Source organism: Gracilinanus agilis, chromosome 6 (assembly GCF_016433145.1).
Source record: "Gracilinanus agilis isolate LMUSP501 chromosome 6, AgileGrace, whole genome shotgun sequence".
Classification (NCBI taxonomy): Eukaryota; Metazoa; Chordata; class Mammalia; order Didelphimorphia; family Didelphidae; genus Gracilinanus; species Gracilinanus agilis.
Window position 1 is genome coordinate 28,618,086 of NC_058135.1, and position 23,789 is coordinate 28,641,874.

At 37.7% G+C, this 23,789-nt stretch overlaps 1 protein-coding gene across 1 annotated transcript in view; it reads left to right on the forward strand.

The window, feature by feature from the left end:
- The window catches only part of PPEF2 (protein phosphatase with EF-hand domain 2), a 62,026-nt gene extending 43,646 nt beyond the window's left edge, over nucleotides 1–18,380 (forward strand). The window contains exons 11-16 of the mRNA XM_044681592.1: nucleotides 3,887–4,072; nucleotides 4,231–4,373; nucleotides 9,586–9,692; nucleotides 11,274–11,437; nucleotides 13,935–14,022; nucleotides 18,130–18,380. Of these exons, the coding sequence (XP_044537527.1) occupies nucleotides 3,887–4,072; nucleotides 4,231–4,373; nucleotides 9,586–9,692; nucleotides 11,274–11,437; nucleotides 13,935–14,022; nucleotides 18,130–18,380 (939 nt within the window). The remainder of the gene's footprint in view (nucleotides 1–3,886; nucleotides 4,073–4,230; nucleotides 4,374–9,585; nucleotides 9,693–11,273; nucleotides 11,438–13,934; nucleotides 14,023–18,129) is intronic.
- Nucleotides 18,381–23,789: the final 5,409 nt, after the last annotated feature.

Here is a 23,789-nt window from a genome sequence, read left to right on the forward strand (position 1 = left end):
AGAAGAAGAAGCAGCAGCAGCATATGATACCCAATATACTCAAGGAACAGGTAGTGATGAGGTGGAAAATGTAATAAGAGTAAGTGAGATAGATAGATTTGAATTGGTATGTCCCAAAGGATGTGGATCAGATTGGTATTACTGTGGCTAGTCTTGAAAGATTTAGTACATATTCTTCAGTAGAAAAGGATGATAAATTGAGTGAAGCTTCAGGAGGTGGGGCAGAAAATGAAGAATAAAGTGATTTGGAAGAAAATAATGTAGAACAGAAAAATGGAATTATTGGTGCATTTCCTGTTGATGAAAACCTTTTTACTGGAGAGGATTTGGATGAATTAGAAGAATTAAACACACTTGATTTGGAGGAATGACAACAAGCAAGTCAGTGTAAATTGAAATTGACTACATTAATTTTTTTTCTCCTTCTAGAATTCTTTTTTTGTTTTTTAAACCCTATCTTAGAATCTTCCATCTTAGAATCAATACTGTGTATTAGCTCCAAGGCAGAAGAGTGGTAAGGGCTAGGCAATGGGGGTTAATGCCCAGGGTCACACAGCTGGGAAGTGTCTGAGGCTGGATTTGAACCCAGGACCTCCCGTCTCTAGGCCTGGCTCTCAATCCACTGAGCTATCCAGCTGTCCCCAGTGTCTAGAATTCTTAAACAAGATGTTTATGGTTTCTCACACTGATTTCAGGAGGGCACCCCTCCCTCATATTCTTCTTCCCCCCCAAAAGAATATTCATCCTTATCACTTCTATTCTGACCTTGAGTACCCCTCTATAGCCAGAGTAGATCATAAGTAATCTGAAATATAATGGTCATTACAGAAAAGATTTTCTAAATAATTGAAGCCAGAAGTATAACTGCTTTTTTCCAACTTGTGAGTTTTATTGGGCATGTGTCATTAAAACATATATATTTAAAATACCCCTCACTTAATTTGTATCTTTTTAATGAGTGGTTTGATTTATTTTGTGTGTGTGTGTGTATATATATATATGTTTTTTAAAGGCTGCCTAAAATAAGAGCACTGTACTTCATAAGCAGACCTTGTGCAGATTCAGGGTTGCATTTCTTCAGATAATTAATCAGGGGGACATTAAAGATGCAAGTTCTTTAAAAGGACAGCATCATCTGAAATGCCCTCTGCAAGCCGCTTTAAATTGTCCCTCTGCCTTTTTGCCAACAAAGTTATAAATAAAGACCTTCAAACGTTAAAATCACACACACAAAAATTCAACCAAGAAGCATTTGAAAAGCAAAAACAGTCCTTGCCCTCATGTGGCTTACATTCTAATGGGGAAGGTAGCATATACATCTCTAGGTATATGCAAAAATACATAAAGTAGGTACAAGGTAATTTAATAAGGTAAGGCCCTGAGAGCTAGGAGAACCCCAGAAGACCTTTTTCTTTTAGACCCCTGCCTTTAGTCCTAGAATAAAAACTAGTACTGATTCCAGAAAAGCAATAAGAGCTAGGCAATTGGGGTTAAGTGACTTGCCCAGGGACACACAGCTAAGAAGTGTCTGAGGTCTGATTTGAACCCAGGACCTGCTATCTCCATCCCTGGCTCTCTATACTCAGATTTACCTAGCTGCTCCAAGGCCTCTTGTAGAAGGTAGCACTTGTTCTGAATCTTAAAGGAAGAAAATTCCAAATGGGGTCACAAAGCGTCATTCACAACTCAACAACAACAAAAAGTGGAATGGATTACCTCACAAAGTAGGAAATTCCCTGAGAGTCCTAATATGGAGACTAGGTACGCAGAGGGAAGTTCTACTCAACTACAGGTGTACCATTCATTTTGTTGTTGTTGTTCTGTCGTTTCAGGCATGTTTGACTCTTTCTGACCCCACTTGGGGTTTTCTTGGCAGCAGTATGGAATGGTTTGCTGATTCCTTCTCCAGTTCATTTTACAGTTGAGGAAACTGAGGCAAACAGTGTCAAGTGACTTTCCCAGGATAGTTAGTATCTGAAGTCAGATTTGAACACAGGTCTTTCTGATTCCAGAACTCTATCCACTGCACCACCAAGCTGCCTCTGCCATTCTATTACATAGTAAAGTGGGAAAAGGAATGGATTTGAAGTCAGAAGATTTGAATTAGAACTCCAGCTCTGCTTGGTATTTGTTAACCGGGTATTCTAGGGCAAATCGCTTAACTTCTTGGGTTTCCATTGGATTATAAACTCCTTGAGGACAGGATTAGATGGAATGACAGAAGTTTGTTTTAGACCAGCACTTCGTACCATATACCAAGACCTCCGAGGATCATAGTGAATGTGGAGAGGGAGGCAAGCATCATCCAACTGTATAAATTAGCAATTGTAACCTTTTTAAGCTCTCGTTGCAAGAAAATTCACTTTTTATTATATTTTACGGTCCGCAAGTGACTCGTTGCCCTCCAGCCGAAGTCAGGGGATGGACTCAATATCATTAGTGAATCTACTTAATGGAAGTTGTTGTCCAAATTATTTGGATCGGACATTCTGAGTATAATGGAATTTCTAATCAGAAGCCTCTGGGATCACTTATTAAGAAAGCAGAAGGGCAGAACATCAGGACTTTTGCCTCTTTCTGTATCCCCAGTGCTTAACATTGTGTCTGGAACCGAGTCAGTGTTTAAAAAATGTTTATTTTTTATTGATTTATTGATCCCTTTTCCAATCATCACCATCAAATTAGCATTTTATCCATCACCTTGAGATTTGCAAAGTACTTTACAAATATCTTATTTTATCCTCCCAACAACCCTGAGAGGTGGATTTATTATTATCTCCTGAGTCTCAGAGAGAGGCTAAGGAAGTTGTCCAGGGTTACACAGCTAGTTAAGTATCTGAGGCAGAATTTGAACTCAAGCTTCCTGACTCCAGATCCAACATCCTATCTAATGTGCCATTTAATGATAAAATGAGGAAGTGGTTCTAATTACTCTCTTAAGTTTCCTTCTCGTTTCGAATCCTAAAATCCTATTATTTCTGAGGTCCCTTCCAGCTCTGAAACTCAATATTTCTAAGAGTACCTTAAATGAATACTCTGGGGCCATGCTTTTGAGTAATCCTTTATGGTCATCCCATTAGATACCCAAATTCATTCTGTGCTGGTTTTATTTTCTCCAATATTATTATCTTCAGATGGGGACAACTGAACTTTTTTAAAGTCTCATTTGCTGGTGCTAAGTGCTAAATTATATCTCAAAACTTAGCTAAACAATTTTCTCCACCAATGTCCAAACTCATGGTATGGGGAGTGGATGCAGGGTGGAGAGGATTATATCCATGTGAAAGTGATCTGGGACACTTGAAAGTGATAACTTTTGCTGTTGTTCATGTGTCCAACTCTCCATGGCCCCAGGGACCAGAGGAATCCAATAGAGCTTTCTTGGCAAGGACACTGGAGTGGTTTGCCATTTCTCTCGACAGCAGATCCAGCAAATCCTTTTGTCAGGCAATCAGAAGTTAAGTGCCTTGTCCTAGGTCACCCAGCTAGGAAGTGTCTGAGGCCAAAATTGAACCCAGAACTTCTCATCTCTAGGTCTGGCTCTCTATCCACTGAACCACCTCGCCGCTCCATATTAACTCTTACTCAAAGATGGAGTCACCCAAATGTAGCCCCAAGAGTTGGGTTTTGTCCATGTATCTGGACAAATCCAACCTCCACCTCTCATTGACTGGTTCCTTTGTTAAGCCTCTCGTATAAGATTCTAGAGCATTATTATCTCATAATATTTCAGAAGTTCTCTCTGCGTTTGATCCACTCTCTGTTAATCAGCCTGAGCTAAGGAGAATGTCCTCTCCCTTTGGGGGGAAATCAGCCAAATGATCACAGCCAAAGACCTTCCTCTTCTCTGCACATGTGGACAAAAATAATTTTGGGTGGATTTCAGGTCGTCGATATCCTGTGGAGTGACCCCATGGCCCAGGAGGGCTGCAAGGCCAACGCCGTCCGAGGAGGGGGCTGCTACTTTGGACCCAACGTGACGGAGCAGATGCTCCAAAGGCACAGCCTACAGTTTCTGATCCGCTCCCACGAGTGTAAGCCTGAAGGGTACGAGTTCTGCCACAATCGCAAGGTGGGTGCCCGTTACCTCAGCCTCGTAAAGGAGAGAGGATGAGGAGAGGCAGACGGCTGCCCCTCCACAGCCAAGGGCAGCCACCGAGGTCCGAGGCAGGGAGAGGGACAGGCAAGCGTGGCTAAGGGTCCCTCCTTTCTCTCCTGCTTTTGTTTTAGGTGCTGACCATCTTCTCGGCTTCCAACTATTATGAAGTGGGCAGCAACAGAGGTGCCTATGTTAAACTGGGGCCAGATCTGATCCCGCACATCGTACAGTATCAGACCAACAAGGCCACCCACACGCTGACCATGCGGCAAAGGTGAGGCTTGCCACCGGTTGTAGGAGTAGCTAAAAGTCGTATGAGACGCAGGGTGGTAGTGAGTGCATTTATTTGTGTTGGGTTGGATTTCTGAACCTAGAAATTATTCTGCATTGTTGTTCTTGTTGTTTTTGAGTGGGTCCAGTCATTTCCCACTCTTTGGGACTCCATTTAGGGTTTTCTTGGCAGACATGCTGGAGTGGTTCACCATTTTACAGATAGGGAAACTGAGGCAAACAGGAACAAGTGATTGGCCCAGAGTCACCCAGCTAGTAAGAGTCTGGGGCTGGATTTGAACTCAGGAAGATTCATCTTCCTAACTTCAGGTCCGGTACTCTACCTGCCTTCAGTCTCTAGCATTAAATGGCAGCAAACAATTTTTTTTTCCCCTGCAGAAGTCTCTTGTAACTCAGACCATCAGGTTGAAGGACCTACACAATGCAGGTCTGGTTGACAGCCAGGTAGAGTATTCAGAAGTCCTGATGTCCTTCCCCTCATTAATAAGGGATCTGATCAGATAAGGGCTTCTGATCAGAAATTCCATTACACTCAGAATGTCTAATTTGAATATTTTGGGAAACAGCTTCCATCATGGAGATTTACTAATGGTACAGAGTCTGTCCAGTGATTCAGTCTCAGGACTGGAATGCAGTGAGTCACTTGTGGACCATAAAATATAATAAAAGGTGAATTTATGGGGGCAACAGTTCAGTGGATTGAGAACAGTCCTGACTCCAAATCTGGCTTCAGATACTTCTTAGCTGTGTGACCCTGGGCAAGTCACTTAAACCTCATATTGCCTTGCTCTTACTGCTCTTTTTGCCTTAGAACGAAAACACAGTATTGATTTTAAGATGCAAAGTAATTTATTTTATTTTATTGATTAATTAAGAACATTTTCCCATGGTTACATGATTCATATTCTTTCCCTCCCCTCTCCCCATCCTCCCCATAGCCAACACGCAATTCCAGTGGGTTTTACATGTGTCGTTGATCAAGACCTGTTTTCCATATTATTGATATTTGCGCTAGTGTGATCGTTTAAATCTACATCCCCAATCATGTCCCCATCGATCCATGTGATCAAGCAGTTGTTGAAAGTAAATTTTTTTAAGTGAATTTGCTTGCAATAAGAGATTAAAAAGGATACAATTGCTAATTTTTTATTCAAATGGACATTGCTCACCTCTATCTCCACATTTGTCATGACAATATGAGGTCTTGATTTCCGGTATAAAGTGCTGGTCTAAAACTAATTTCTACCAGAATGCTTTGCAGTTTTCCCAGACCTTTTTGCCAAACGTCCAACCTCATTGACAGGAGTTTGTGGTTCAAGAAAGATATTTGCTTCTTAATATTGTGGACCTAATCTAGTCTACTGTGTGGCAAGAAAATTTCTGGTTCAAGTGTTTTGCTGCTACTGTGATAACAGAAAAGACTGCAAAGAGAAAGAAATGTGTCTATATTAAGGAGAGAACACTGACTAACCCACCAAATGCACAATGAGATTTGGGAAACAATAAGGGGGTCATTATTTTCCCCCTCTTAAAAGTTTCAAAATTGGGAGGAGAGTTCCGCCTCTGCTTTTGGACTTCGAAACTTTCAGACGAGCTTTAGATCTGTTTATTCTCTAGTCAGTGAAATCATCTTCTTCCCTTAAAGTTAAAACAATAAATCTGTCCCTCTCCAGGAATGGAGCAGAAAAGGTGAAAAAACCCTAGGGTGTTGAAAGCCTCCAAAACCCAGTAGGATATTTTAGTACTTTAAAAAAAAAAAATTTCAAATCACATTTCCATCACAATTTAGAGATGCATGGCAAGCAGATCTCTTAATTCACAAATTCAATCTCAGCTTACAAATGCTATAAACTTCTGCAACCCAGAAGGAATCTCTTTTGAAAGTTTGGAAACTCACAGAAGTTTTTCCTCCCTATTCTAAAACTTAATCTCCCACTAAAAGTCTAATTCAAGGTTTAGTAGAATTGTATAGCGTACATTTATTGAGCTTAGCATCAGAATCATAATAATTAGACAGCAGTGACAGCAGTGAGAGTTAATTTAGGCATGAAGTGTCAACAATTAATTGAAGCATATGCAATATATCAGTTTCCTAAGATCCTCCTCAGGATCAAGGGTTTTATATTTCTGCTATTATTCATTTCTGTATATATTCTGTATATATGTATATATATATGTATATATATTTCTTTGCAGAGTTTAATTAGACTAGAGTTCTTATATATTGGGAATAGATTTGACTTAAGAATAATTTAATTTCAGAATCTTCAGGCAATTACTACAAACTATAGGAATTACCAAGATTTAGCCAATTACCAAAAACCCGAGGGAATTTCATAATGACTAAGAAGTCATTATGTATCACTGAGGGCAAAGTTGAGATTTGTCAGATTTATATCATTAGTAAACAGAGATCCTTCCTGGCCACCTGACAATTTCATCAGAACAGACCTGGCCATACTAGGACTACTCAGAAATATCAGGGAGACTAGCCAAGATAATACAATAATTTCAAATGACAGACAGACAAATACATAAAATAGAAGAGGGAGAAAAAATAGTTTTTCAGCTTTGAATCCTTATCTGGTGCTTAAGAATCATTTTATTATTTTTTCCTCCTTCTTGGAAAGCCAAAAACTTGTTTAGATTATAATGCAAAAAAAAATTTTTAAACCCTTTCTTTCCATCATAGAATTAATACTAAGTATCTGTCTGAAGGCAGAAGAGCAGTAAGAGCTAGGTAATTGGGGTTAAGTGACCTGCCCAAGCTAGAAAGTGTCTGAGGCCAAATTTCAACCCAGAATCTTCCATCTCCTGATCTGGCTCTATATCCACTGAGCCACCTAGCTAGTCCAAGCAAAATAGTTTTTAATAATTTCTTCATTTGTTGTGAATTCTCATTTTTCATTTCTGATTCTGGTAATTTGATTTTCCTCTTTCTTCCTTTTTAACCACGTCAATTAAATGATTCATCTTTTTATTGGGGTTTTTAATTTCTTTTCTTCAAAAATTAACTTCTAGGTTGATTTATTAATTCAATGAGCCCAATCAATTGGCCTTTTTTTTCTTTTGTTGATTAACTTTCCCCTAAGGACTGCTTTGGCTGCATCCCAACATTTTTAGTAGATTTGATATAGTGTTGCTTCTTTTTTTCTCCTTACTTCATCTCACTGCCTCCAACGAGAGACTACTATATGGTAAGGGAAGGGTTTTAGGGTCCAAGAAGCAGTAACCGAAGCCAATAGGACTTTTTCAAGAAAGTTGCAGTTGTTATTTTGTCAGTCAAAAAAAGGCTGTTTCTAACCATGTTTAATTCCCAAGAACAGTGCATACTACCTCATCTCTCCAAGGTATTTCCCTTCCTACTACCACAATTCTGTTGCACAATTCTCCTGGAAGCCACCTCTCAAGTATCCTTCATGTGAAGGTTGCAACTGCCAAGAAAGCTGCTCATGCACCAGACTCTGCTACATGCATTTCCCTCTATCTTTTTCTCTTCGACTTTATCACAAGTTCTTACTCTTTATTTTTTTCCTAATTTTTTTCTTTCTTTGCAACCCCCCACCAAGCTTAAGGTTCTATTTCAGTCCCCTTCTTCCCTTCTCCATATTCTTTCTTGTTCTGATTTTGAATTGAAAAACTTTTTCTACACTAAACTCTGTGTAGCTTTTCTGTTCTTTGATCTAGTGATCAGATGAAAGAGGGGTTCATGTCATGGCTGCTTCGCACTACTCCTTCCATATTTGTATAGACTTCTACTTGGGCACCATGGTTATATGAGATAATAAATTCCCCAACTTTTTTTTATTTTAAACCCTTAATTTCTGTGTATTGACTTATAGGTGGAAGAGTGGCAAGGGTAGGCAATGGGGGTCAAGTGACTTGCCCAGGGTCACAATTCCCCAACTTTTGCCCCTTCTATCTAGTGTATTCTTTTTTTCCTTCCCTTTTCTGTCTTCTTTCAAGATTCTCAAAACACAACAAAACCATTCCCTGGTACTCTCTCATATTTGACTATAACCCCAATGATATAAAGTTCAGAAAGTATTCTTGTATTATTGTTCCCCTCCATTAAAATATAAATAGTTCAGCTTTATGAAGTCCTTTGTTATTTATTATATGCTTTAATATTATTGTAACTGGCATTCATATAGCAACCACTTCTACATATATTTTTACTTGACCCAACAACCCTATGAGATGGGTGCTATTATTATCTCCATTTTACAGATGAGGAAACTGAGGCTGACCCAGTGACTTAATCATTCACTGTCAGAGGCCAGATTTGAAGCTGAATTCCTTGCCTACAAGCCTAGTGCTTTATCCTCTAAGCCACCTAAGTTAAATTCCTAATAAGTTATAAGGCAGAACTCTAACAGGTCTTCCTGACTTTATGTCCAGCACTTTGAGCATCACACCACCAAGAGGAATATATGGTAAACTAATGAAGAGATGCTCTCAAAGATGAAATTCTGTATATATCAAATATACCTGCATGTAAAACATCCAAAATATTTTTGTATGTGAAAAGAAAATGTCCTTTATTTGGTAGTAACATTTCTGTACCTCCCTTTTATTTCCCTTTTATCAGGAAGTTCCACCCTACTTCCTGGACCATCATTTCTTCTTTACATTGACATATTTCAAGCCCCGAAGCATTTCATGAACAAAGTAATTTGAGAAATATTGCAATAGAATTTTGTGGCTATTTTTTATGTAAAAAGTTTGAGTTTGTGGAAATTTGGAATGTATTTGTAATGCCCATGAACCATAGGGGAAAAGACAAAAGCAAAACAATGTATGCTTGATACACTTTGAAGTTTAATCTGTATTATGAACCTCTTCTCCATCATTTTATCTGGGCTGGACAATCAACAAAATGATAAAAACAAGCCCTCATCTGTAGCAATTGCTCCTTTTTCTGAAAATGTAGCAATCAGCTCTTTCAATTGGGAACAAGCTGGTTCTTGCAAACTTTTGCCAGAAGGATAAACTGTCCAGTGTTTGTCATAAGCTCATTTTTGAAAATGTTCCTTTTAAAATTTTTTTACATGATTGCACATGTAAAATCTATATGAGATTATTTACCATCTCAAAGAGGGACTTAGGAGGCTGGGAAGGGAGGGAATTTGAGACAATATTTTTTGGAAATGTTGGAAATTGTTTTTACATGTGATCGTCTCATCCCCATCTAGGATTAGCAGAGTTGAGGAGTCAGCTCTGAGAGCACTTCGAGAGAAACTATTTGCTCATTCCTCTTCACTCCTTGCTGCTTTTAAGAGCTATGATCCTGATGGAACTAGTGAGTAGATCAAAAAAGTAGTCAAGGATGTAGAATTAGGGTTATCTATCTATCTATCTATCTATCTCTATCTGTCTGTCTGTCTATCTATCTATCTCTCTATCTATCTCTATCTGTCTGTCTATCCATCCATCCATTCATTCTGCTGAGTTAAGTGGCCTGAATTTGGAACCAGAGGACCTCAGCTGAAATATTGGACAAGTCACTTCATAAATCTTAATTTCCTCATCTGTAAACTAAGGGAACTGGACTCAATAATCTCCAAAGGCTCTTTCAGAACTAGATCCATGAGTCTATGATACTTAGCCTGGCATTTAAAGCACCTAATAGCCTGACTTCAACTTCTCTTTCCAGAGTTATTGTTATTTTATATATTATCATTATATTATATAATCAGCTTACATGTTGAATTGTATCCACCTCCCAGCTCCTATTCTCCTTACCTGTGTAGACCATGAAAAAACCATTTAATATGTTTGAGCCTCAGTTTCCTTTATTTGCAACATAGGAATAATTGAGGCCCTGTACTTAAGTAGACAAGGCCCTCCATTAGGCCATGACCCAAAGCAAGCTTGGCAGACATCCAGGAGAGAATTGTAATATAGTGGATGTAGAATGACTGTCTTTGAAGGTTTCTTTAAGTTCTAAATTTATGAGTCCAAATGACTTAGACGACGGAGATGAGGTGAGATTTGAACCCAGCACTCAAACCCAGGACTTGGGACTTCAAGTTCATTTCTCTATCCACTGTACCAAAAGTTTACAAAGAGTTTTTGTTGTTTTTGAGTCATTTCAGTCGTGTTCAACTTTTTAATGGTCCCATTTGGGATTTTCTTGGCAAAGATACTGAAATGATTTGCCATTTCCTTCCCCAACTCATTTTACAAATGAGGAAACTGAGGCAAACAGGGTTAAGTGACTTGCCAAAGATCACACAATTAGTAAGTGTCTAAGGCTAGTTTGAACTGAGGAAGATAAGTCTTCTTGACTTCAGGCCCAACATTCTTATGTACTATGCCATCTAACTGCCCCTTTCAAAAAGCAGTTGATAGATAACTGGGGGTGCCAGAGATTCTTTTTTTTTTTAATTTTTTTTTATTTTAAACCCTTAACTTCTGTGTATTGACTTATAGGTAGAAGATTGGTAAGGGTAGGCAATGGGGGTCAAGTGACTTGCCCAGGGTCACACAGTTGGGAAGTGGCTGAGGCCGGATTTGAACCTAAGACCTCCTGTCTCTAGGCCTGGTTCTCACTCCACTGAGCTACCCAGCTGCCCCACCAGAGATTCTTTCAGGGGATCCTACTGGTCCTCTGATCTCTTTTTAGGAGATCAAATCTATTTCCCATAGTATAACTAGACTATTTTAATGTCTAATGTGGTAGATATTGATAGCTATAACTTACATAAAGAAAAACCCTTTGGGGGTCCTCAATAATACTTTAGAGTGTAAATACTGTACCCCTTCTCAATAAGCTTCTTTGTGACACAAGAATGTAGGGACTATTTTGATACTTGCTTACAAAGAAGGTTTTTCTATGACAGGTCATTATATTTAAAGTTTGGTCTTCCTGTCCTTGCAGATCTTATTACCTTGAGTGACTGGTCAGCTGCGGTGGAGTCCGTGCTACACCTAGGCTTGCCGTGGCGAGTGCTGAGGCCACAGCTGGTAACTCACACTACTGATAACATGTTAGAATACAAGTCCTGGCTGGATGATTTGGCTAAGAAGCAACTGAGTCATGAGGTACTATTTCTTCCCTCTCTCCTTCCCCATCACTTCCATTGTCTTCCCCCATTAGAAGGTAAACTCCTTGTTTGTTTGTACTAGTATTGCCAGGGCTCAGTACAGTGCCTGGCACATAGTAATCACTCAATGATTACTATATACCTATCTACAATTCATCATCTTCATTATCTATCAATTATCTATATCTAATTTTCTTTATTATATCATCTATCATGTATAAATATACACTTAATCTATAATTTATGCATCATTTTAATATCTATAAATTATCTATAATTTTTTCTTTACTGTATCATATCTATCATTTTTGTCAATCTCTTATGTGTTTGTCTATCATCTCTATCATCTATCTCTGCTATTTATCATATCTAATCATCTATTAGTCTATCTATTGATCTAATCTATCTATCTATCTATCTTTCTATCTATCTCTCTCTATCTATCTATCTACCTACCTATCTATATACCTACCTATCCATCTATCTATCCATCTATCTATCTATCTATCTACCCACCTACCTACCTATATCTATCTATCTATCTATCNATCTATCTATCTATCTATCTACCCACCTACCTACCTATATCTATCTATCTATCTATCTATCTATCTATCTATCTATCTATCTACCCACCTACCTACCTATATCTATCTACCTATCTATCTATCTACCTACCTATCTATCTATCTATCTATCCATCCATCCATCTATTCATTTATTTATCTGTCTGTCTGTCTGCCTATCACTGATCTTTCTTAAGATGTTGTAGCTAGCAGAATATAAACTGCAAAGCAATCTTAAAGAGAACCAGGTAACATGCCCAAACTGGAACTCATTATCTTTCTTCCCACTCCCTTCCCTCTTCCCATCTTTCTTATTACTGCTTCCGGTACTACCATTCTCCCAGGCAACCAAACTCACAATCTTGTCCTCACTCTCACTCTCCCCACATACCAATCAATCAATAACCATATATTAAATATCTACCTCATGCTAGATACTGTGCTAAATTCTAGGGCTACAAAGAGGCAGAAGACAGTCCCTGCCCTCAAGGAGTTTACAGTCTTATTGGGGAAACAATGAGCAAACAAATATATGAGAGCAAGCTATACAGGATGAATAGGAAATAATTAATAGAAGGAAGGCACTGGAATTAAGGGGGGTTAGGGAAAGCTTATCTACTCTGTTGTCATTTCTGCCTTCACCATGTCCCTCATAAATGTGTCCTGTCCACTCACACAGCTGCCACACCAATGTAGGCTTTCATCACCTCTAGCCTAAACTATTGCAGTAGCTTCCCATTTAGTTCCTCTGCCCAAGTCTCTCCCCACTCCATTCTATCCTCCATTTAGCTGACAAGAAGATTTTCCTAAATACAGGTCTGACCATGTCACTCTCTTCCTCAGTTGGCTTCTTCTTACTCAGGGATTAAATATAAAATCCTCCCAACTCATTGACCATCCCCTATGCTCTCCCTCCTTACCTTTCCCCTTCCTTTTTGACTGCTCAAAACCCATCTTCTGCAGGCTATCTCTCCCAGTTTCTCTCCTTCTCCCCCAACCAGTGCCTTCCTTCCGAGACCACATCTCCTATTTACATTGCAATGATCTTGTAAATACATAGCTGTCTGTAGTTTGTTTCCCCCCATTAGACTGTGGACTCCTTAAAGACAGAGCCTTATGTTATTGGCCTTTTTTATGCCCATGGTTCTAAGCATAGAACTTGGTATATAATAAATATTTATTGACTAACTGACCAAGTTATTTCTTGTAACAAAGAATAAAAAGGAAAGGAACACAGAGAGAATTTCAGCAAAACAAAATAACTCGGCCAGTTTAATAGCATATACTATGTTCTCACTGATAGTATCCTCCAAGCCAATCTCTGCAAAGAAAAGAGAGGGGAGGCATACCCATATATTTAGAACAAAATGACACAGACATTTTGTGCTAAATTGTTTGTAAAAACAAGGTAATAGTGAGGAATCTTCAGGGTTTTCTCTTGAAAAGGAAATGATCATGGGCACTGATCAACACACTCTCTTCTAATTCTTTTCTTTTTCTTTTTTAAATCCTCATCTTCCATCTTAGAATCAATACTGTATATTGGTTCCAAGGCAGAAGAGTGATAAGGATTAAGCAGTTGGGCTTAGGCGACTTGCCCAGGTTCACACAGCTAGGAAGTATCTGAGGCCAGATTTGATCCCAGGACCTCCTATTTCTAGGCATGGCTCTCAATCTACTGAGCCACCAAATTGCTTCCATATTTCTTTTTTAAAATAGATTTTGGCCTGGGGGAGGTGGAGAAGGCAGGTTTTCATCCACTAGATTTCTGTGTGTCCCTTCCTCTTCCTCTTCCAGAATATCTTCTCTCATACTAAAGACTTTTTCTCTACCACTGCCAAATCCTACAATCATTATGATTAATCATTATATTTTTAAAAATTTAGGTCACTTCTTAAGATTCAAAAGAAAATGATTTTTTTCTTGCAGAACATTCAGTCCAGCTTGCTGGAAGTGCTCTACAGAAACAGATCCAACCTGGAGACCATATTTCGGATCATAGACAGTGATCATTCAGGTAGATACGTAATTGATTTAAGGAATTTTTGGAAAATAACATGAATTTTACAAATTCTAATTCAGTGGTATTAAATTCAAATAGAAATGGATCCCTCTGGACTGTATATTGACTTAGAAAAAAAATTAACATTATTTATGTTGTGCTATATTTTTATTTATTTTGTTAAGCATTTCCTGATTAAAATTTAATTTAGTTCAGTCCACACTCTAGAGGCTTTCAGTCCATGGAATAATTGCTGCTGATTTTCAGTCTCTTTTCTGATTATTTAGGTCTTTGGAAAAGCAAGTGGTTTTGAGAGAAGACTAGGAAAGTGAAAGGCAACAGGCAGTTATTAAGCATCTATTATGTGCTCAGCACTGTACTAGTGACAAGGGAATAGAAAGAGGCTACACAAATAAACCAATCCCTGCTATGAACAAGTTGGTATTTTATGGGACACCTTGGGGGAGGTAGGGAGGGAGAGGGAAGAGAGAAGGAAGGAAAAAGTCAGAATATAAAGAACTTGAGCTGGTCATCTGAACTTGTGAGGGGGGCAAGAAATGGTGCATGACACCCTCCTTAGTGTTGGATGCCATGATCCCATTCAGCTCATGGGTTTTTTTATGAGAGGGATTGCTTCCTGGAGGAATTGGGCAGAGAGTGGGGGGAAAGAATAAGTTAATGGAGGATACTTAACTGGTTTGTACTAGCTCCTCCATTGTTGTTCAGTCATTTCAGTTGTGTCCAACTCTGCTATTTTGTATTTTCTTGAGAAAGATACCAGAGAAGTTTGCCATTTCCTTTTCCAGTTCATTTTACAGATGAGGAAACTGAGGCAAAGGTTAAGGGACTAGTCCAGGGTCACACAGATAATAAATGTCTCAGGCTGGATTTGAACTCAAGAAGATGAGTTGTCCGGACTTCAAGTCCAATATTCTATCCATTGTGCAATCCAGCTGCAAACATTCCTCTGCTGCACATTCACTGGCTTTTGACATCACTGAAATACTTGGATGACTCTTCAAACAAGAGAGAGTTGCTATGTAGTTTGAACTTAATGAGCATAGATTTTTCCCTGTTCTTTAAAAAAAATAAATAAATCCTTACTAATGATGGTACACTGATGAAGAAGAAAGTAAAGCAATCATTAGGATCTATTTTTGCCCAATTATATGCCAATAAATCTGACAATCTAGGTGATATGGATGAATATTTACAAAAATATAAACTGCCTAGATTAACAGAAGAAGAAATAAAATACTTAAATAATCCCATATCAGAAAAAGAAATTGAACAAGCCATCAAGGAATTCCCTAAAAAAAAATCCCCAGGATCGGATGGATTCACAAGTGAATTCTAGCAAACATTTAAAGAACAAGTAATCCCAATACTACATAAATTATTTGGCAAAATAGCTGAAGAAGGAGGTCTGCCAAACCCCTTTTACAACTCAAATAGAGTATTGATAACTAAACCAGGAAGAAAAAAAAAGAAAAAGAAAAATATAGATTTATTTTACTCATGGATATTGAATATATATTGAATATATATCACAAGGATAATACACTATTATGACCAGGTGAGATTTATACTAGGAATACAGGGTTGGTCCAACATTACATCATTAACAAAGCCAGAAGAAATCATTTAATTATCCCAATAGATGAAGACAAAACTTTTTATAAAATACAACATCCATTCCTATGAAAAACACTAGAGAGCATAGAAATTAATGGTGCATTCCTTAAAATGATAAGAAGTATCTATCTAAAACCATCAGCAACCATCATCTATAATGGAGATAAACTAGATGCCTTCCCAGTAAGATCTGGAGCCAAAAAGGATGACCTTATCAACACTATTATTTAATATTGCATTAGAAATGCAAGCTATAGCAATAAGAGAAGAAAAATGAAATTGAAGGAATAAGAATAGTCAATGAAGAAACAAAACTATCATTCTTTGCAGATACTATGATGACATACTTAAAGAATCCTGAAGATTCTCTAGTTGAAATAATTAATAACTTTAGCAAAGTTCTAGGATATAAAATAAACCCACATAAATCATCAGCATTTCTTTTTATTTACCAACAAATCTTAGGAACAAAAGATAGAAAAAGAAATTCCATTTAAATTAACTGTAAATAGTATAAAATACTTAGGTGTGTTTACTTGCCAAGCCCAACCCAAGAATTATATGAGTACAATTACAAAACACTTGTCACACAAATTAAGTCAGATGTAAACAACTGGAAAAGTATCATGTGTAGGCTGAACCAATTTAATAAAAATAACAATCCGTCCTAATTTTACTTATCCACCACCAAATTAATCGAATTGACCAAAAATTACTTTATAGAGCTAGAAAAAATAAAAACAAAAGTTTTTTTACTTAGGAGTAACTATATTAAAAAACCATAATCATCAAAACAATCTGGTACTGGTTAAGAAGTAGAGTGGTGGAAGACATAATTCATAGTAACAAATGAGCATAGTATCCAAGCTTTTAGGATAAGAAATCAGTATATGACAAAAACTGCTGGGAAAACTGGATAAAGGTATGGCAGAGACTGGATGTAGAACAACATCCCACACTGTATACCAAGCCTAGATCAGAATGGACAGATGATTTAGACATAAAAGGTGCTACCACAAGCAAATTAGGGGAGCATAGAATAGTTTACCTGTCAAATCTATGGATAAAGGAAGAATTTATGACCAAATAAGAGATAAAGAGCATTTTAGGAAGTAAAGTGGATAATTTTGATTTCATTAAATTAAAAAGGGTTGCACAAATAAAACTAATGCAACCAAGATTAGAAGATAAACAAAGATGGGGGGGGGGAGATTTTACAGCAAGTATCTCTGATAAAAGCTTTATTTCTCAAATATATAGAGACATTAATCAAATTATAAATATACAAGCCATTCCTCAATTGATAAATGGTCAGAGTTTCTGAAGGCAGTTTTCAGATAAGAAATCAAGATTATTTACAGCCACATAAAAAAATGCTCTAAATCACCCTTAATTAGAGAAATATAAATTAAAACAACTCTGAGGTATCAGATTGGCTAATATGCCAGAAAAAGAAAATCATAAATGTTGAACAGGATATGGGAAAATTGGGATACTAATGCACTGTTGGAAGAGTAGTGAATTGATCCAACCCTTCTGGAGAGTGATTTGGAACTATGCTCAAAGAACTTTAAAAAACTGTGCATACCCTCTGATCTAGCAATACCACTACTGTCTGTATCTCGAAGAGACTTAAAAAAAAAGGAAAAGGAAAAGGAGCTATTCTTACAAGAATATTTATAGCTGCTCTTTTTGTAGTGGCAAAGAATTGAATATTGAGGGAATGTCCATTAATTGGGGAATGGCTGAACAAATTGTGGAATACTATTATGCTATGAGAAGGATGATTTCAGAAAAACCTGGAAAGACCTACACGAACTGATTCAGAGTGAAGTGAGCAAATAGAACAATTATGAATGATACTATTAGCAGTAAAATGGCCCAAGACAATCCCCAAGGACTCATAATAAAAAATGCCATCTTACCTCCAAAGAAAGAACTGATTGAGTCTGACTTGTATATTTTACTTTCATTTTTTTGTTCAAGTTCTCTTCCACAAAATGACTAATATGGAAAATCATTTTACATTATTGCACATGTAAAATTTGTATCCAATTGCTTACTATCTTGGAGAAGGGGGAGAGAGTTAGGGAAAAGGAGAATTTGACTCAAACTTTAAAACAACAAAAAATTTTTTCATTTTATATAATTGAGAAAAAATAAAATATTTTAAAAAGTAAAAATTTTTAAATAACCTTTACTTTGTGTCTTGGAATGGATACTAAATATCCAAGGCGGAAGAGCAGCTGGATAACTGGAGTTGAATGACTTGCCCAGGGTCACAAAGCTAAGAAGTATCTGAGGCCACATTTGAACCTAGGTCCTCCCATCTCTAGGTCTGGCACTCTGTTCACTGAAATATCTAGCCTATCTTTTCCCTATTCTTTTAGCAAAAGTGAATGAGCAATACTCTTCCCTCTTCCATATTAGATTCTCCTGTCTTATTCCTTCAGTCTTGGTTACTAAAGCTATATCTTTCCTCTCTAGGACTCATCTCAATTGATGAATTCAGGCAGATCTGGAAGCTCTTCAGTTCTCACATGAACATTGACATAACTGATGAAAGCATCTGTGACCTAGCTCGGAGCATTGACTTCAATAAAGATGGAAACATTGACATCAATGAGTTCCTAGAGGCTTTCCGCCTAGTTGAACAGTCATACCTGGAGGACAAAGACTCAGAGCTGAAGAGCTCAGAGACTAGTGACAGCAGTTGTAGTAGCCAGAGAATCCACTGACCATGGAATCCACCAGTCAAAGTGCCTTATAAGACTAGCCAGACTACTAGAGCATCTCTTCTGATTCATCTTGTACTTCCAGCTTCCCCATATCCTATGACCTTCATCACCATCTAAAAAAATATAAATCCCAGGGTCTGTTCGCAAATTGAAAGATCAAACACATTAAGCAGGGAATGGAACCAGAAAAAGATTTCATCTAGGTTTCTTATAACCTTGTCAGTTACTTCTACTAGGAGGTCAGTTTTGTTTTAATTTCCCCAATTACATGTAAAAACAGTTTTCAATTTTCTAAAAAGAATATTGAGTCTCAAATTCTCTCCTCTACCTTCTCACCCTCCTAACTCCCCCCCTACCTTGAGATAGTAAGCAGCCTCATAGAGATTTTATATGTGCAATCATGTAAAACATTTTTCATATTAATCCTTTTGTGGAGGAAAACTCAAATAAAAAAATTAAGAAAATGAAAATGTTTGCTTTGGTCTGGATTCAGATTCTTGTCAGTTCTTTTTCTCTGGAAGCAGATGTCATTTTTCATCATGAGTCTTTTGGGTTAATTTTGGATCACTGTATTGCTGAGAATATGTAAACCATTCACAGTTGCTCGTTGTACAGTATTCCTGCCACTGTGTACAATGTTTTCTTGGTTTTACTCATTCCACTCTGCTTCAGGTCAGTAAGTCTTTCCAGGTTTTTCTAAACTTCTATTGCTCGTCATTTCTTAAAGCACAATTTTATTTCATTTCAATTGTATGCTAAAGCTTACTCAGTCATTCCCCAATTGATGGGTATCCCCTCACTTTCCAATTCACTGCCTCCACAAAAAAGAGCTGCTTTAAATATTTTTGTACATATAGATTCTTCTTCTTCTTCTTCTTCTTCTTCTTCTTCTTCTTCTTCTTCTTCCTTCTTTCTTCTTTCTTCTTTCTTCTTTCTTCTTCCTTCTTCTTCTGCCAAAGGATATCTACTGTTTTATAGACCTTTGGCAGAGGTCCAAGTTGCTCTCTAGAATTACTGAATCAGTTCACAACTTCCCAAAAAGTACATTCCTATCTCAATTTTCCCATACCCCTTAACTCTACCTATTCTTTAAGACCCAGCTCCAATTTTATCACCTACATAAAGCATTTTATTTAAACTCTTACCTCTTGTCTTAGAATTGATACTAAGTATTGGTTCCAAGGCAAAAGAATAGTACGGGCTAGGCAACTGGGATTAAGTGATTTGCCCAGGGTCACACAGCTAGAAGTGTCTGAGGCCAGATTTAAACCTAGTGCTTTTTTCTTGAAGCCTGACTCTTTATCTAAACCACTTAGCTGCCCCCTTCATGAAGCTATTCCCTATCCCTACATCAGTTCTGATATTTCCCCACTTTGACTTTGCATAGCATTGAATCTGTATCTCTCTGAGCTCTCATTCACTATAAAAATAATGTTTTGTTATTTCATCTCTCTTTACTGATACACCTTGCAGTCCCTAAGTAAATGGTGTAATGAATGATTGTGAGCAAAAAGTCATCACTTTCTGGATAACTTTTTTTTAATTTTCAAAGATATTTTATTTTCCCAATTACACATAATAACAATTTTCAATAGACGTTTTTTAAAATATAAGATCCAAATTGTCTGCCTCCTTCCCTTCACTCCCAAATCTCAGATATGGCAAATATTTTATCTGGATTATTATATGTATCATGCAAAACATAGTTCCATATTGGTCATTGTTGTAAGAGAATACTCACATGAAAAACAAAACCTCAAAATAAAACCATAAATAAATTAGTATGAGAAATAGCTTTGATCTGCATCTGACTCCAACAGTTCTTTCTTTGGACATAGATAGCATTCTTTGTCATAAGTCCCTTGGATTGTCCTGGATGCTAGACTGCTGAGAGTAGATGAGTCTATCACAGTTGATCACTGTGTAATATTGCTGTTACTGTGTACAATGTCCTCTCAATTCTGCTTGTTTCACTCTGCATCAGTTCATATAGGGCTTTCTAGCTTTTTCTGAAATCATCCTGTTCATCACTTCTTATAGGCCAATTCCCTAACTGATGGATGTCCCCTCAATTTCCAATTCTTTTCCACCTCAAAAAGAGCAGCTAGAAATATTTTTGTACAAGTAGATCCTTTCCCCATTTTTATCATCTCTTTGGTATACAGATCCAGTATTACAAAATTAAAGGGTACACACAGTTTTATAGCCCTTTGGGCATAGTTCCAAATTACTCTCCAGAAGGGTTAGTTCAGTTCATAATTCCACCAACAATGTGCTACTTTCTGAATTTTGTCACATCTCTTTCAACATTTATCACTTTACTGCCATATTGGCCAGTCTGATAAGTGTGAGGTGGTACCTCAGCGCTGTTTAATTTGCATTTCTCTAATAAAGAGTGATTTAGAACATTTTTTCATATTTATTTTTTTATCTGAAAATTGCTTGCTCATATCCTTTGACCATTTATCAGAGAGTGTTTTATATTCTTATAAATTTGTCTTAGTTCTCTATAAATTTGAGAAATTAGACCTTTATCAAAGAAATTTGTCATAAATTTTTTTCTAGTTTGTTATTTCGCTTCGAATCTTGGTTATATTGGTTTTGTTTGTACAAAATCTTTTTAATTTAACATAACTGTTACTAATTTTACATTTTATAATGCTCTCTAGCTTTTGTTTGGTCATAAATTCTTCCCTTCTCCATAGATCTACCAAGTAAACTATTCTGTGTTCCCCTAATTTAATTATGGTATCATTCTTTATATCTAAATCATAAATCTATTTTGAAATTATCTTGGTATAGGGTGTGAGATCTTGGTCTATACCTAGTTTCTCCCATACTGTTTTCCAGTTTTCCCAGCAGTTTTTCTCAAATAGTGAGTTCTTATCCCCAAGGCTGGGATCTTTGGGTTTATCTAACACTAAGTTGCTGAGGTAATTTCTTCTGTATATTGTGCATCTAATCTATTCCATTGATCCACCATTCCATTTCTTAGCCAGTACCATACTATTTTGATGATTACTGCTTTATAGTACAGTTTGAGATCTGGTACTGCTAGGCCACTCCTTGACATTTTTTCCATTAACTCCCTTGACACCTTTTGTTCTTCCACATGAATTGCTATTTTTTCCTAGTTGTATAAAATATTTTTTGGTAGTTTCATTGCTATGACATTGAATAAGTAAATTGATTTAGGTAGAACTGTCATTTTTATATTAGCTTGGCCTTCCCTTGAGCAATTAATATTTCATGGCCAACTTTAAAAGGTGATGAGTCTCAGAAATAGTTTATCCTCCATCTTCTTTTCTTTCTAAACTCTTACTTTCTGTCCTAGAAACAACTAGAAGACAGAAGGGCAAATCTTGACTTGCCCAGGTCCACATAGCTAGGAAGTATATGAGGTCAAATTGGAATCCAAGACCTACTGCTCTACCCACGGTGCCACTTAGCTGCCCCAGTCCCTCATTTTTTAAAGGGAACAATGACATCACGGGGCAATGTCTTGACTTATGCATGAATTAGATTTAAGTGAAGCAGAGTTGCACAGTGATCAGCCTCACTCTCTCTTCCATAGCCATCAAAGTCCAGTGGCAAGGTAAAAGTCAGGATGACTGGTGATGGCCAAGGATGCAGTGGGTGACCTTGGCATCTTCAGGGTCTTACCAAGCTCTTAGCATTCCACATTGCCTGTTTCAGTCTCCTTCATGGCTGTTAGACTCAATTATTCTTTTCTGCCCCTTCTGCCAGGGGAAGTCTTCCCAAGCTTGCAATAGACATTCACCTAACTCACCAACAGGTTTGAGGCTTGAAAGTTATACTCACCTTGGTTTAGCCAGTCTGCCTAGAATTTTTATGTTTGCTTACTGGAATATGACAGCCACACATGGCTTCTTGGAGCCATAGTCGAGAGTTAGGTGACAGGTAGACCCCAAAGGTCTGAAAAGGGTTCAGCAAGTCCTCACTCCTGAGGTGCCAGCCTTCCCTGGGTAGCTAAATGGTGCCATAGTGCATTGGCCTTTACACCCATACCTCACTAAGTACCTACTATGAGCTAGGCAATATGCCAAGTAGTAGGGATACAAGGAAAGGCAAAAAAACAGTTCCTGCCCTCAAGGAACTCCCAGTTTAATAGAGAAGTCCACATGCAAAGAATTATGTACAAACAAGCGGTGTGTGTGTACATTCAAGCTCTGTAAATTTACTCAGCTATAAAATGGGGAGAATAATAGTACCTTTCTCCTTGGGCTGCTATGAGGACTATATGAGATAATATCTGCAAAGTGTCTTGCAAATCTTTAAGTATATATATGTATATATATGCATATATATTTGAAAACCTTTAATTTCATATATATACACACACACATATATATATACTTGAAAACCTTTAAATATATATATATATATATATATACTTGTATGTATATAATGCTAGCTGATATTAGAAAAGGGACAATGGAATATCCTTCTAAGTTGTGAAGATCTTTGTGATCTCTACTAATTGCGAATGTAACTGAGGATCAAAGAGAGAGAAGCAGAAGCAAAATTGTGGTGGGCTAATACTACAAAGCTGGAAATGGATAATAAGTTCTGGAGTCTGTTGTGAGGAAGATTATTTAGTATTAGTCACATATAGTTTATATGGACCTAGCAGGAAGGGTTGGAGCATTCCAAGATGGAATGAAGGAACAGGAAGTTGCTTGTGCTCTGAGAGAGACTCCATTAGTGGTTGGCACAAACTGTTGCTAGCCCTGGGAGATCTCAGAGTTAAGGGCATCCTGCATCCGGATTCCCTGGGATCCTGAGTGGTGGTGGCTTTCAGCAAGTGGACAAGACCTGCAGAGCCGCACCAAGTGGAGGAGGGGTTTGGGACCTGGTGGACAGCATCTCAAGCACACTCTCTACTTCGGTACCTTGGACCACATTGGCTTTTGGCATCCTGTGATCATCTTTGGATTACCGTGAGAACCCTCAAAGCCACCCTCAGCCCCTTTAGCTGTGCTGGTCAAACCTGGCTGGAACCAGGTTTGATGCAGCCTTCCCAGAGACTCCAGAACAGCTCCTTGAGCCCTGCCTGGCCTCGGTCAAATAGAGTTAGAGAAGACAAGTCCTCCCCTTGCCCTTGTGATTTGCCCTTTAGGGCTTTAAGTGTAGAATCCCCTATCCCACCTTTATTAGTAAATCATAATTAAAACTGTTAAAACCCTTTACCTTGCCTGCTGGTTCCAAAGACCCTGGCCTAGGATGGGCAGAGTGACAGTTGGGGCTAACTGCCATTCTTGATTCTTGGTCTCCCTATCCTGGCTGGTTCTGCCTCTCCTTCAACCCAGTGTGTGTACCCACAAACCATTAGGACACATTTACATCCCTGGTGCCCCACTCTTTTTATAAGTCAGATGCCAAACTTAA